This window comes from Camponotus floridanus, unplaced genomic scaffold (genome assembly GCF_003227725.1).
Source record: "Camponotus floridanus strain SB8 unplaced genomic scaffold, Cflo_v7.5 scaffold8, whole genome shotgun sequence".
NCBI classification, from domain to species: Eukaryota; Metazoa; Arthropoda; class Insecta; order Hymenoptera; family Formicidae; genus Camponotus; species Camponotus floridanus.
In genome coordinates this window covers 3,825,994-3,841,572 of record NW_020229849.1, presented here as the reverse complement: position 1 = coordinate 3,841,572, position 15,579 = coordinate 3,825,994, and the positions used below count along the sequence as shown (strand labels likewise).

At 39.3% G+C, this 15,579-nt stretch overlaps 1 protein-coding gene across 4 annotated transcripts in view; it reads left to right on the top strand.

Annotated features, from left to right (window-relative positions):
- LOC105254925 (forkhead box protein O) overlaps positions 1-15,579 on the top strand; it is a 157,420-nt gene that overhangs the window by 102,898 nt on the left and 38,943 nt on the right. The window contains exons 2-7 of one of the 4 annotated variants that reach the window (XM_011263897.3): positions 6,367-6,491; positions 6,585-6,785; positions 7,171-7,370; positions 7,677-7,924; positions 8,807-9,187; positions 9,620-9,953. In XM_011263897.3, coding sequence (XP_011262199.2) covers positions 6,367-6,491; positions 6,585-6,785; positions 7,171-7,370; positions 7,677-7,924; positions 8,807-9,187; positions 9,620-9,847 — 1,383 coding nt within the window. In that variant the 3' untranslated portion in view covers positions 9,848-9,953. Of the gene's footprint in view, positions 1-6,366; positions 6,492-6,584; positions 6,786-7,170; positions 7,371-7,673; positions 7,925-8,806; positions 9,188-9,619; positions 9,954-15,579 lie in introns of all 4 variants that reach the window. The other 3 variants (XM_025414362.1, XM_011263898.3, XM_011263896.3) reach the window with 3 other exon arrangements.

Below are 15,579 nucleotides of genomic sequence, written 5' to 3'. Positions count from 1 at the left end.
TCGAGCAGTGGAATTCGCTTTACTTTTCGCTCGGTTACTCGTGACTTCCGGTTTCTGTGAGAATTAGTCGATGCTTGGTCTCGTCGCGAGTTAATTCGCGACTGCTCCTTCGGTGGAGGAATATCGAGTTAACGCCAATTCTTTTTTTCTCCCTCGAGAAAAGAAATCAAGGAATGATATGAATGAAAATTTCGTGATAAAAATTATCGACATTTGCATAAAAGTCAAAATTACTTTGTTCTTGTTAAAACAAGATACGTACTGGATTATGCGGAAATAACACCCCTTTGTTTAATATAATAGGTTCTTTAGAGTACGCGTAAAAAAAGAGATTGTGATTTTTTGTTAATTCAAAAATAATTATAGCTGGAAAAATGAAATCATCTTTTTGATGTAAAAGCAAAGTCTTGCTGCACCACTTGTAACGGATCACTTTTACGTCATCACGAAACGAGTGGCCTGGCTAAAGTGCATACAGGTAGGCGGTGCGTGGGTGTACATACGCGAGCGCTCGTATGTGTACATGTCTAAGACCATAAGCAACTGCACACTCGATCCTTCTTCGATCGTTCGGCAAATGCTTTTTACGAAATTGGGCTCGTCAATGGAATTGAATTAATGTATACCGAGAGAGAAAGAGAGGGGGGGAGAGAGAGAGAGAGAGAGAGAAAGAGAGTTATATATTGGTGGGATGGTCTTGTTGGCAGTCTTTGTGGATGTGATCGGTTCTCGGTCATCATCTAATCACCTGAGAGCACAAACGTCGCCGCCGACGTAAAACGATATCGTTCCTCTTTCGCGACCGGCATGCTTTTACGTTCGCAATCGCTGCCAAACTTTCCAATGACGTTGACAACCGTTATATTAATAAACATGAAGCATGGAGGGTTATTTCGAAAACGAAACAAAGATTTATTAAATTCTAATAAATTGAGAGCCAAATTAAACAGGTTACTACACATCAGCGGTTTAAATTATTTGTTTAGAAAACAAAATTTGATTTTGTGTCGATGAATCATTTGAAATTAATTTTACCAATTTTTTGGATTAAACCGCTACAGCCAATTGTGAAAATCAAAAATCAAATAGGATTTATTTGGATATACAATTCGATAGCCTTGCAAAAGTTTCAAGTGAGATTGATCAAATTAAACATGGACCATATCGTGATTTTCTTAATAAGAAAGCGGTAGAGTTTTAATCCTCGCAAGGCGATACCTCTGTTAAGTTATATCGAGGCGCAAGTTCAGAGAGAACTCGAGTTTACTGTAGACTAAAAACCGAGATCAAAGAAAAATCTCTATTGCCTTACTAATGAAATGCTTTTATCTAACTTTAGGAAGTACTCATTCAACAAAGTTCACTTAGTCTATTTGCAAACGAGAACTGGTTAAAAAGCGTATAATTAAATTAATCGATATTCGACGCAATTAAATATGCGCGAAGCATTAAGAGATCGTACAATTGTAATATTTTTAATGTACGATCTCGGATTCGCATGGTTTATTGTCATTTATTAAATCATTTTCTCGAATTATATTTGATGGAAGGCGCGATTCTCGTGCTGATTTTAAATTTATACCCACTTGAAAACAGAGTTATGTCAAAAACAACAATTACTTAATGCACATTTTCCATTAGAACGTGTTATCGTTATCTCGAGCGCGGTTATGAGGTATCTTCATGGCTTCATGGATGAAAGTCATCGCGTAAGACCTGTCCGCAAACCGCAACTTTAGCAACCGCGTTCTTCTGATAAGAAAGACTTACAGAAGCGTCGTGAGATACGCTATGACAAGATAAAAACCACGTCCGTAAAAATTGATGTAGAAGCCTGTTTCCTTCCGCGATATTATACGGCTATCTATCGTTTGCTATCTATAATCATTTTCCACCACGCATGTTTTCAAAACGCATCACAATATGACGAGATATTTGTAGACACTATTACTTATTAAGATAGAAAAATACGAAAAATAAAATACGGTAAATTAAGGCATCTCTTATGCATATCTTTATATCTCTTGGATAAACTAATGATGCTATATTTATCAATATTTAAACCATTATATCCCTGCGTATTTCGAAAATTTATTTATTAATATATGTTTGATATTACATTTTTTTATTATATGTATTATTGATACAAGCAATATAATTATATATTATCGACGTTGCTTTTTTTCAGTGTTGTATCAATCTCTAATGTTTCTATCTATAAAAAAGAGAAATTGTCAAATTTGGAAATTTAGATTTTAAAATAAGAAAAATTAATTTTTTAGTGTTTCTAAATGTTTTGTAAATTTATTTTAATAAGAAATAAAAAAAAATAAATTTATTTTCCTCAATTCTCGAATTCACGAATTTCATTTCGTGATTTCCCGGTTTCTTTTCGTGCTCGACGGTAGAAAATGACGTTCATATATGGCGAATGCATGTCGAATCATCGGGGCTCGAGGCGAATCGAGACAAATCGTTCGTTCAGGCCGGACCTGGTTCCTTTTCTGTCTCCGCAGACGCATTAAGAATTAAAGCTTTCGTGCTTGTAGTTACCTAACGATCGTGATTTATTATTCAAGCTGTCCCTTTCCTTGGCTACCGCCGCCAATCATCATCGCAAATTCCCTGTGACGAGCGATCGCCCGCTCGTTTCCGCATTCCCCGTATCGGAAAGGCCATTTGCAATCTGTCGAAACCGAGATGTAATTGATCGCTAGCAAGAATGCTGTCCTCGTTCCACAAGCGCGTTGTATGCACATCGCGATATCAAGCGCGTATGTCAGAGCGCGACGAGGGTATCTTTGATCGGTGCCAAAATTAGAGCTTTTTCTAAATTCTAAAAATAAACCAATTTCTCTCCGAATAGAGTATTAATATCAAGTAAGCGCGATAAACGTAATTATCAGTGTAACATAAAAAATAATTATGATTATAATTATATAATTATTATTTTTATTAGTGTTTTTATGCAGGATTATCTTTCTCTGCAATAATAAGTATAATAGAATAAAATGAAAAATTCCCATGTAATGTGTTAATATATATGGCATTTTTACAATTTTTATTAATTATATTTTTTAATTACATTTTTATTAATTATAATTTATCAACTTTACGTCAATTTGAATATTAAAGGAATATATATTCGCATATATATAATTATCATCTGTATAGCATATATTTCCTCTTAGAAAATAAGGCCAATAATAACTATAGAATAAGGACAATAAAAACTATAAAATAAAAAATTACATGTGATGTCACTTTTTTTTATCAATTGTATTATGTATTTTATCAATTTCTATACCAATTTGAATATTAAAGGAATATATACTCATAACAATTATTAAATTATATAACGTATTCTTGCTTCAAAAGATACTTTAACAATAAGAATCTTCATAAGAACTTTCATAAGAATTTTTAAAGACACGTGGTTGTTTGCCCAGACATCCCGTGCCCTATGGACCTTGAATGTCGAAGACCTGCGATTAAATCGGCTCGCCAACGTCTCATCTTCGCGCTGATTTCGGCGTTTCTTATCACATATATCTTGACCGACGGCGCGTTAGTGAACGCCGACATATGAATACGAGAAGCACGAGTATATACGTCCTATAAATTGCGCGTTATACAGTCCATTCGGACATGAGATAAAAATCACTCCTCTCACTCGTCCTCATCCCGATCTTGTCGCGCTCTTTGTCGCGCTTCTCCCGCTCCTCCGAACAACGAGGACTGTTTCTTCGCGGTTTATAGGGATTTTGGACGAAAGTGCCGAGCTTTATCGGTAGTCGGAGTCGCAGTCGGAATCCAAAAAGAAAAAGAGCAAAAGAGAAAGAGGGGGAAAGAAAGAGAGAGAGAGAGAGAGAGAGAGAGAGAGAGAGAGAGAGAGAGAGAGAGAGAGAGAGAGAGAGAGAGAACATGAAGTTCCTTGCGTCGCACGAGATCAACGAAAAGTGATCTCTATCTTGAGACTCAAGTTGACTAACCTCGGAGAGCAGAGCGTTTCTCTCTCTTTCTAAACGATATCTTTCTAGTTACGTTATGAATAGAGATGGAAAATTTAATTAAATATTGTCGGAGTTGATCGACATTGAAGGGACTTCTTAGCTATAGTTGTACTTTGCATAATTCTAATTAACATCGAGAGAACGGCAATAGCATGTCGGATCCAGCATCTTCTTATCTGATTTTTAGCTTTTGTAGTTTTTATCAGTTTCGAAATTTTTCTTCTGTGAATTCTATTGAAGTCGGAATTATTCAATAGTTTAACATTTTATCGTAAATAGCAAACTAAGTACTTTTGTCAGGGATTTGCTTAAAGTAGATAATTATTGCATTAGTTTGATTCTAAAATCAAAATATTTCTATAATTTTTAAATCCATCTCGATTATATAATAAATAGTAGATATATCCTTTTTTAACTTATTTTATATTTTTATGAATTATATAATTGATTGATTAAAAATTATTATTTTAGAATATTTTATAACATTATTTTTTTTTTAAACATGAAAATAGAAAGGATTGAAACGTCACTTTTTTTCATGTAGCAACTATAAGATCTACAAATCTGCGAATATAATTCTTCGTGAAAACTCGGCGACTCGATGAAAAAAATCAGAACGGTGGCGCCAAAAACGTCTTCATCTTTGGAACGTAGTGTCGATAAAGGCGGGTAGATGATAGGGTTATAAAGTCCCGCCAGCTCGCGACTGGAATGGTTCATCGGAGGGGTAGCCTGTCCCCTGAACGATTTCGTCGTGGAAGCCTGACGCTGACGATCGTAAAAGTATCCCTGCCAGCAGCTTTTCGCGAATTTGTCGATAAATATTCTCCCCACATATTACACCTATCCTATGGATATTCAAAAATTGGCCAAGTTTGCGAAAATGTTCTATAAACTGCAATAAAAGTAATGATTCAGATTTTCGTCGCAAGATTCATTTGTGACCAATTAATTCAGCGAGCTTATCAGAAGGAAGCATTCGCAAAACTCTATTCTGTCTGTTATACAGTCATTCGCGGCTACGACATTCGTCACAAGGCAAATAAAAAATAAAAAATAAAAAAAAAATTTACGCTGGGTGGATCCAGCAAGAAGATACGTGGGTCCCTTTTTTCGCAAATTGATATTGAAAGGGACATGTTGCGCGGGGTAGAAGCAGCAAATGCGACGTGCGTCATGATGGCGAGCTATTTCTTTCTGGCAATAAAGAAATACATCGCGTACATTTCCACGTTATAAATTTTTGGACGTCAAAGTGCCCGGTGCGCGCAGATCAAATAGATTGAAACGTAGCAGTTGCATGATAAATCTTGCAATTTCATGATTTTTATCAAAATCTGCGTATAATAAAAAATTGTGGAAATATAAAATGCTCGTCTAGATAAATGTAGAGAGACAGATATAGATATTCATTTTCTATAAGAGAATTTCTCTAAATATGTGTATTTCGAGACATGATAACAAGAATAATAATAATAATAAGATACCGTCGATGGAAATAGATTTTTACGAACATTTTTATTATACCTTCTGTCTATTTAAAGGCTAAGAATCCGCGAGTCTGTTTTAGGACTTAACGAAACGATAAAACGCCGTGGCACGAGTTTGCGAAAGTTGTTCGCGGTACTTGGGCGCTCAACTTCCGCCTGTCTCGTTCGCGGTATAACGGCCGTTTTGAAGAAGCCAGTTTTATTTATCGCGCCGTCTCCTACCGTGTGTGTCTTTCGCCTGAAAGTATCTTCCATCTTGCCGCACCGGGAGACGAAGACGGAAATTGTTATCGCCTCGCGACACGGGTACTTTCGTATTAAGGTAGAAGCTTTCCGAAATTTTTCGGAAGAGAGACCCGACTTGTAACCGATTCAATTTGCCTAATGAAGAAGGTAGGGGGAGGAGGGCGACGGGAAACTATAAAGCGCGGCTTCTATGATTCACTCTTCGAATTGATTTTTTCCTATACGATATTCCCTCGCGCAAATGTCACGCATGATACGGATGCTGCTATTATTTTAAATCAAGACATATACGGGACATATTAAATACAATACAGATTCTCCGTATAATTTGCATGGAAATGGGCATAAAGTTTGTTTTTGAATATTCTTGTACACTATATGTTTTTAAATCTTTCACGTGAAAAAGATCTAATATTAAAGCTCTTCTCTATATTATTCTATAATATAGAAAATCTTTAATGATCGTATCATATTTTCCTATAAAAAAATTTATCACTCATCAAGAAAATCAATCCGAAACTATTATTTAATTCTTCTGATTCTACTGATTCAAGAAACTTAGTTTCCTTCTCTATTGCTCTATTATATATAAATTATGCTACTCTTTCTGTTTGTAGAATTCTATACGTCACAACCTGTCGCTGCACAGCAGGTTTATGCGAGTGCAAAACGAGGGCACCGGCAAGAGTTCCTGGTGGATGATCAACCGCGACGCTAAACCAGGCAAATCCGCTCGTCGCAGGTAAGTCCGGATTGTTGACAACTTGCCTACCTTTACGCTTCTCGTCTCGACTGCCAAGAGTAACGTGCGTCAAGAGTAACGTTTGCTCTGCAGGGCCACCACCATGGAGAGTACCGGAAGTCTGGAGAAGCGACGCGGTCGCTCGAAGAAGATCGCCGAAGCACTGAGGAACGGCGGACTGTTAGCTGAGCCCACGTCTAGTCCCAGCAGTAGCGTCGGCGAGGGTCTAGACTTGTTTCCGGACAGTCCCCTGCCTCCTACTAGCGGATTCCAGCTTACCAGCACCGATTTCCGGTACGTTTTCATCATAAGACTTTAATTTTCACCATTTAATTTTCATCAAAAGAAAGTCAAATATATAAATTATAAATTTATACACTCGTCGAAATTATATATGTTACCCTGCTTTGATATTTTTTTTTTGTTTTAAACTTTAAACTATGGAAGCCTCACTAAATATAAACGAATGGAGCAAAATCGAGATTAATTAAATAAACATTTTTTTTTTCATTCCGAGAGAATTTGAAGTATGCGAATATTACAGTTCAAAGGAATATTCAAAATAGTGATTTTAATTACTTGGAGATATAAATACGATGAATGTAGAAGTTAAAACGTCACATACATCATGTGTGTATCTATATCAATTATTATGGAGAAGAATTTATATTATCTAAAGGATCGAGGACAAATATCTCTCAGTTAAAAGCCGGGCACAATATACGACTTATGACGAAACGAAATGTTTCTGTTATTCAAGTCCTCGCGCTTCGAGCAACGCCTCTTCCTGTGGCCGATTGAGTCCTATTCCGGCGGTTCTCGGGGAACCGGACTGGACGCCGACCTATGCGCCTTCCTACAGTCCGGAACAACAACTAGGTACAATATTTAACACATTAATCTCTCCTTTTTTCCCTCTATCACCTTGAATTTTCCGCATCGAGTTACCTTCACATGATATTATAAAATCCATAGCTTTTAGCCAAATTAAATAACACATTGCGTTTAACATATAAATGAAAATTATATCGTATATAAATAATGGCTTTAATAACTCGATCGCGACTCTAATTGAAATTATACATATATATTAATCGCAAGATAAAATCAGCTTTTCACCGTTTTTAATTTGATCCGTCTCTCCGGATACGCGATTGATACGTGGTATATCGTGCCCGATAGCAGACACGATCCTAGCTGGCAACCTGGCAGAGACAATGAAACTGGAGCCCTACCAAATCTACCAGACGTCACCGCCGGCCAGCCACCAGCAGCAGACCGGGCCACCGCCGCCTTATTACGAAGCGCAGTACCAGAGGAACAACGGCCTACGCACCCCGTCGTCCGCATCCTACAGCCTGCCACCTACCCCGCAGTCGGCCAATCAGCAGAGATGCCCGATCCACGGTCTGCAGCCGTGCGCCTGTCAGATGGTGAGTCCGAAATTTTTGGCGGATTTTTCGCGCGTGAACGCCACAAAGGAGGACGTTGGCGTTTTTACGTTGCCTGCACACATTCGGCCTGGCAATGTTGCAAAATCAATAAGGATCGCGATGTACGTTTTACACGTACACACGTCTGTTTGGTGGTGTGTTTAGTTTCTACAATCTGCGCTTTTACCGAAAGATAACCGACAGAGCCTTTTTTTGCAACGAGAGCGATTAATAAATATCGCGTCATTGAGTAGATTTGATTGAATTAAATATGATGTAACAGGCGTCGTGCCGAAAGAACCGAGGAATCTTTTCTTTACGAACGTTTAATACGTTATTTTTCGCGACGTCACGTATTTTCGCAGGGATATTTTTGTTGTCTCGTGTGAAAAGATTTGCATCCGTCCGATGGAAGCTTATTTACATTTCATTATTGAAACTGGCTTAAAAAAGCATCATATGCTTATGAAATTGTATCGAAGCGTATTTTCAATAACGGCACAAACGCAAACATATTCGAGCCAAGCCCGGGACAATCTGTCTCTTGTAATTGTTCAATTTTCATGAGATTTTTGTATTATATTGTATTATAAGAGAATATTTACCTACTTTTTACTTATACGAGTTCGTTATTTTATTGCTGTAAAATATATTCTTTTATAAATATAGTCTTTTTTCGAAAACCTTAACAATTTGCACGGTAGTTAAACAATAAAATATTTTTCAATATCTTGTAATAAATTCTGGCAGTTATATGAGCAATAAACATCAATAGCATGTCATGAAACGCAAATAATAATGTTTCGCATCTCCTTTATAAATTATTATTAATTATATTTATACGTTTTCATTGTCACTCCTTTTTCCAAATTTCAAAATTAGAACCTGAGCCCAGGCATGTCGCCATCCGGCATGTCGCCATCGTACCAGCAGAGCGAACCCAGTCCTACGACACTCGGCAGCAATCAGCAACAGACATTGCAATATATGATTCAAACGCAACAGCGTCAACAGCAACAACAGCAGCAGCAGCAGCAGCAACAGCAGCAGCCGCAGCATCAGCCGCAACATCAACCGCAGCATCAGCCGGCGCAGACTGGACCAGCTGGTCCCAGTCCGCCCAACACTCCGACACCCTGTCCCGCCACACCCAGCACCATGATGGGTCAGCTGATGGGCGCGCTCAATCATTCCGCCCTCCTCGACGATCTTAACATCAACATCGAGGCGATGCACGGCGGCTTCGACTGCAATGTCGAGGAGGTAAGTCTGATTATGCTGCGTCTGTTACTACTGATACTCTTTCTAATATTTTAAGGATTTTTTATTACGAGAGGTTATTCGTTCTCTCGGGTATTAAATGTAAAATGTACTTGTAAAATAATTTCCTTAAGTTGTAATATATAAACATGAAAAATCAATTAGCATTTTGATTTTTATGATATCTGTAGTTTGATCATTATTAATCCTCTTGTTCGGGAGCTCGTCTTCTAATCATAATTTTCCTAGAAATATTATGCTGTATAAAAACATGCTTTATAAAGGCAAGCATTACACGGCAAATAAGATGATTATCTCGAAAATTGTAGCTTGGGTTCTGAAAAGAACTCGAGTACAGACAGGGAAGGGAGGAAGCGGAAGTGTTTCATATAAAAAAAATATTTATAAATGCGAGATTCGACGCGCGAATTGCAGGTGATCAAGCACGAGCTGTCGATGGGCGGCACGCTGGACTTCAATTTCCAGCAGGGGGTGATGGGCACCGTGCAGGTGAGCGACGGCAACGTCGTCGGCCAAAACGGCGGCGTCGTCTCCCAGAACACGGGCGTCGTCGTCGGCACGACGACCGGCAACGCGCCCGCGGGCGTCTACGTCAGCACGAACGCGGCCACCCCCGCCGCGACCCCCTCGTGGGTTCACTAGCAGTTAACCCCCCTGCCCTCGACACCCCCGTCGTCCTTGCCGATGCCGCCGTTGTCCGACGGATCGCTGGATAACTTCCGCGGGACGACCGAAGGGCAGCTCATCGGTGAGTCTTTTTCAAGATTTTGAGTTACTCGCAATTATAGTATTGACTGCATCGATCGACTCAATTCTTTGACGTATTTTTGTTTTTATCGAACTTACTTATCCTCAAAAATTTCAATTCTTTTACGTATTTTATTTTTATCGAACTTACTTACCCTCAAAAATTTCAATTCTTTTACGTATTTTATTTTTGTCGAATTTACTTACCCTCAAAAATTTCAATTCTTTTACGTATTTTATTTTTATCGAACTTACTTTCAACAATTCTTTACATTAATATTTAAATATATATATATTATAACATAAAAATTATAATCATTAAATTATTATTAATTATAATATATTATAATGATAATTAAAATGATAATATAAATATTATTTATTTTTAAAATATATTCGAGAATCGCGCAGTCTTTGGCTTCATTAGAATTTCTTGAGCATCGAGCCGGAAGAAATATTTGTACTTATAGATGTTGGAGAAGTCATGTGTGTACTCGACTAGAGTTTCAGTTTCATTTATTGTTTATTTTTGCTTTATATGGGAATAAGAAATAATCATCATCATTACTTAGTATTTAATAATCATTTCACGTCGATGTCGCATGTTCCACGAGTGATGATTGCGTATAATTTATTCTACGTCTGTTTACTTTAATCAAAATAAAAAAGTATAAGTAATAAGATCATCACCATTAAATATCATTGAATATTCATTTCACGTCAAATATCCTACGAGTGATCGGTAATACGTAGTTTATAACATTTCTCTCTCGTTTATTTTAGTAAAAATAAGAGAAATAATATGATGATAAAGAGAGAATCCCGATTAACATCTACGCGATAATTTCAACTTGTCATGTAATCAGAGGAAATAAGGAAAGAAGGAACGCGTATGATCTGTATCTTGCATCTGCAAAATATACATCAAATCCGCAAATCGCTGACGTATCATTTTGATTGATCATCCGAAAGTTCGTTTAGACGAGCGAAGATTCCATTGCGCGAAACTGCGGAGGAGAGAAAGATATTCGGAGAGGGGGATCAGTTGAGGGGTAGGCGGAGGGGAGGCAGGTCATTGATTGCCCCCTCGTGCACGCAAAATAATATTTGCATACTCGTGTCATAACAGTGCTCAGCCGTATGGTATTTAATAAATCGCTTCGACGTTTTGTGCCTCCGTCCCCCCTTCGGTTCTCCTCTCGCCCCCCCCCCACTCGCTAACCTCCACCCCATCCGCACCCCCATCCCCATCCCCCGGTCCGCTGTTTCGTACGTGCCGACACATTCATATAGCGGCAATCCGTGTATCCGACGGTGTTTTGTGCGAAATCGTTATTGACTTGGACGCGATAACAATTACATTGCCGCGGGCCGCGAATTTTATGGAAAGCCTTAACACAATATTGCTGATCGCGATCACGGGAAAACAGTTGCATTTTGTTTGACGAAGAAGCGAAGCGGCGAGCAATTACGCCCGTTTGCGAAAACACACTCACGGGAGGTCTCCATTTTTCTCGCGAGATAAGGCGGGCTTCGATAACCGGTCCATCGTACACTTGCGTATTCGATGTAACTTTCCATGAGAAGAAGTAGGGAAGAATCTAATTTACGACGAGTCCAAGTAGACTCGTAAAAGTCGAAAGAGAGAATCCTAGCTCTTTAAAACAAAGAGAATACTTGCAAAGTGCGTACAGTAGTATAAAGGAAGATCTGAAAATTGTTTTGGAATAAAGTTGACAGATGAAAGACAGACTACAAGTGCCCACAGCTGTTCGATGCGCGTTTGACGTTTCGTGAAGAAGATGATTTCAAAAGCCGAGAAAAAGCGCAATTTACGAATAAGTCGACTATTTAGTAGTCGACGAGACGATAATCCCCTGTACGTCATTTCCCGCAGTATTCATTTACGGGGTGGTGAAATATTCGCGTCGCTTTGCGCCGACCTTGGACGATTTACACGAAATTACGCTGATAATCGCGTCCGGATAACGCGATCTGTCCCTTTGCTTTTGGTCGGCAGCGATTTGCGCGCGTAAAGCTTACGTTAAAAATTAAAACGTTTTCACGTTCCTCTTTACGTCGCTTCTTTTTTTTCACACTTTACCCTCTCTTTCTCGATAGCGGGAAGCGGTGTAAAAATGTAACGTGATTTCTCGCGAAAAATCGCTTTTTGCTGTTAGTACTTTGCTGCAACGCGACTAAAATAACTCCCACTTCGCTACCGGAGCCTTTTAATCTTTAGCACACGCACAAGTGCGACGTGTAATTACAGCTTTATCCTACCATCTCATCGTCGTTGTCGTCGTTGTCGCACTAATGGAAATAAAAATGCCATATGAATGCACGGATAAACGTTCGACGATATTAATCATTCGCTAGTAATCGCGTTCTAGCGTGTGTTTTCCGGCGCCGAGTTGCAACCGGGCTGGATGTTGGCTTCCTCTCTCAATCTACGCGATTGCGTGATCGCCGCAATAATGTTTTTCTTTCGAGCGTCGCTGCAAAAAGAAATGTCGGGAATGAAGTGTAATCGTCCACCGATTCATTCACAAGCGTGCAATGATTCGCGAACTAATTGCCGCGATATTACACTCAACCCTTTGACAGTGAAAAAAGAATGACAAATGGAAGAAGACCGAGTATAATTCACAGAGTCGATATATTAATAAAAAGTAAAAAACAAATTAAATATCCCCAAATAGAAGAAACGGGGTAACTGAAAGCCAAGCGCGATAATTGAAGCGCGAGTTAATTCTTTTTCTTCCAAGGCGATTTATTAATTATTCAAAGTCGTATATATTGAGTATTCGATATCAGATAGTTTTCAGTCACATTTCTAATCGAATGAGAAATTAGAAAAATATTTAAAATAAAAGAAACCAATATAAAAATTTAATAAAAAAATGTGCTCGAATAAAAGTTTCGATAAAAGAATTTGTCTTAAATTAAGCATAAATGTATCTTCATTCGCTCAAGGTCGATTCTCGATGACACTAATCTCGATTCGTGCCACTTCCACGATTTGCCTTGATCTCGCCCTCGTCATCGAGGGAAAGAGCAGAGCGCAAAGAGTAGCGACAAGCGTACAGAGGGAGAAAAAAATGACGCGAGCGTTTGGCCACGCGAGCGACTCATTTTTTTTCCCTCCCGGAGAGCCTCTTTTGGCGATTGCACTCACATGACAGCCTACTTTGTTGTCCCTACGGGCGCGGATATTATTTACACGGCGGAATATCGGCCCGAGAGAGATATTAGCTTCCAGAAAAATATTTTTCAGAGTGGCGAACGCGCGCGAGCGGCGAAAAAATACCGCCCCCGGGCTTACGCCCCGGTATATTAACGCTTCCGGCGTGCGTTTCAGTAGTTTGTTGTGCGTATGAAACCGGTATGCACACGTCGATCTCCGTTAGTTCGCGGGAGGGGTAGGGAAATCGATGTCTTTTTGTTTCCTGTCCCTTCTTTACCCCGTTCTCTCTCCTTCCTCTCTCTCTCTCTCTCTCTCTCTCTCTCTCTCTCTCTCTCTCTATTTTTTTTTCGTCGACTGTATATCCATTTACCGTCTGGCGAAAAGGGCATAAATTCGAGCGTCTGGATAAAACCGATACCGAACCGACGCGGCGAGCGAAGCGAAACGAAACGAAACGAAACGAAACGAAACGCGACGCGTAAGAAACGCGCTCCGAGGCACGAACGTTTCAACGCGGCCGGCGATGTCGTGACGGTGACGGGAAAAATTCCGCGGTAATTCTTGGCGCACTTCGGAAAAATTCCTCCTGCCATTCGAGAAAATATTTTCAATCATTTTTGCGGGGGAGAAAAATCTTTCGCTATCCAAAGTGCGGTAGCGAAAATTGATTTATCGAGCTTACGGTCTAAACGTTACGTATACATGTGTATAACTGGCACTTTATCTCGAATCGCTTTGCGTCTAATCAGCCTCGGTATCTTTAATCGTGATGTCAAAATAAATCGGAGTAATTTCCATTCCACTTTGGCGATGACGAAACGCCATTCTTTCCCGAGCAACGGATAACGAGACGGGACTTGATAACGTGATAATCCGAGGATTGCTCCGTTTTATCGAGCACGACGATAAAGGAACGACCGTCCAAGTCCGGCTTTATCCCGTCTCGTCGTCCTGTAAAACTACTCGCGAGAGTAGTCTCGGCCACGGGGCGGAAACTGCGAAACTATGAGAAGCGTCCCTCATTAAACGAGAGCACGCTCGGCGAAACTTTTGTCGTCCGAAATAACAATGGAGTCTCTCGAGCGCCGGATTATTTCGAGATCACACGGTACATGACTCTAATTGAACGACTTCCGGTCGGCGTCGCGCTAATGGAGAACAGATTTTTATATCCACGCCGACCGTAACTCGCGATCGAAACTCGAAACTCGCTTGTCCCCGATCGGTTCCTTTTCTCACGAAAACTTCCGAGTTGGAGTAAAAAGTATCAAGAAGGAAATAGGAGAGAGGGAGAGCGATATGTTCCACGTGAAAGAAGGAGAGGAAGAATGGAAACAAAGAGAGGGGCAAGACTAAGAGATGCAACGATAGATCGAGCATGTAGGAGGTTGCGGGGGGAAGGGGAGGGTTGGTCTTCGTTCGTCTGACAAGGTTGGGTGGCGAGGAAAGAAGTCTTCCTCCCTCCCCCGCCTCTTCGTCTTCTTTCCTCCACCAACTTTATAATTCTTGCGACGCTTTTGGGGAATGAGATTGTCGGCGGCGGAGGCGACTAAGGGGGTGACCGGGCTTTAAGGTAGTCCGCTGGCGCCAGTGACGTCTGCCGAATAGCTGCTGACTCCCAGACTCCTGCAGTTTCGACTAAGTGGTTCCCTTTTGCCCCACTTGAGCGTCTGTGAGCGTGCACCTTCACCCTCGCCCTTTCCTCCCCTCCCTCCCACCCTTCCTTGCACTTATCGATAACAAGGGTCGAGTCGATTTTCCATCGATCGGGAAAAGAGTATGGAATGATTAGAGCAGCGAGTATTTTTAATTCGATATTTTCGCAAAATATTTTGACCTCATAGGACAAGATTTATTCCTTTGCACGTAACGAAAAATTGCTCTCGTGAATAGGAAATCAATTTCAACTATTGAAAATAGAATTCCAAAAATGAAATTTAAATTCTACGAATTGTTTAATCTACTTAACTTGCTAAGAAGAAAAATTTCATATTGTATATAAATATAAATACGAAATATGAAGAAAAGTCATTTTCTTTACTTCAATATGCATTCTGTAACTATATTAATGGAATAATAAAAGAAATTTGATGCCAGATATAACGAAAATTCGAATTTTAGAAACAATCGACTTTCGATTCCTATTAGGTTGATATATATTTATATATTTATATATATATTTATATATCCAATAATATAAAAAGTTATTAAGAAGATAGAAAAACTATAAATGAACTTTAATTTATTAAATTATTTGATCGTTTATTAATGAAGATGATTCACACATTAAAAATAGTTTTATGCAGATAATTGAATTTAATGTGTTAAAATATTATATCAGGGATATGATTAGCAACGAACAAAATGCTTAATCTTCATTTAATGGCTACCGACACCGCTCCTAGTCTTGATGAATCGATTGCGACAAGAGAGACGTGCC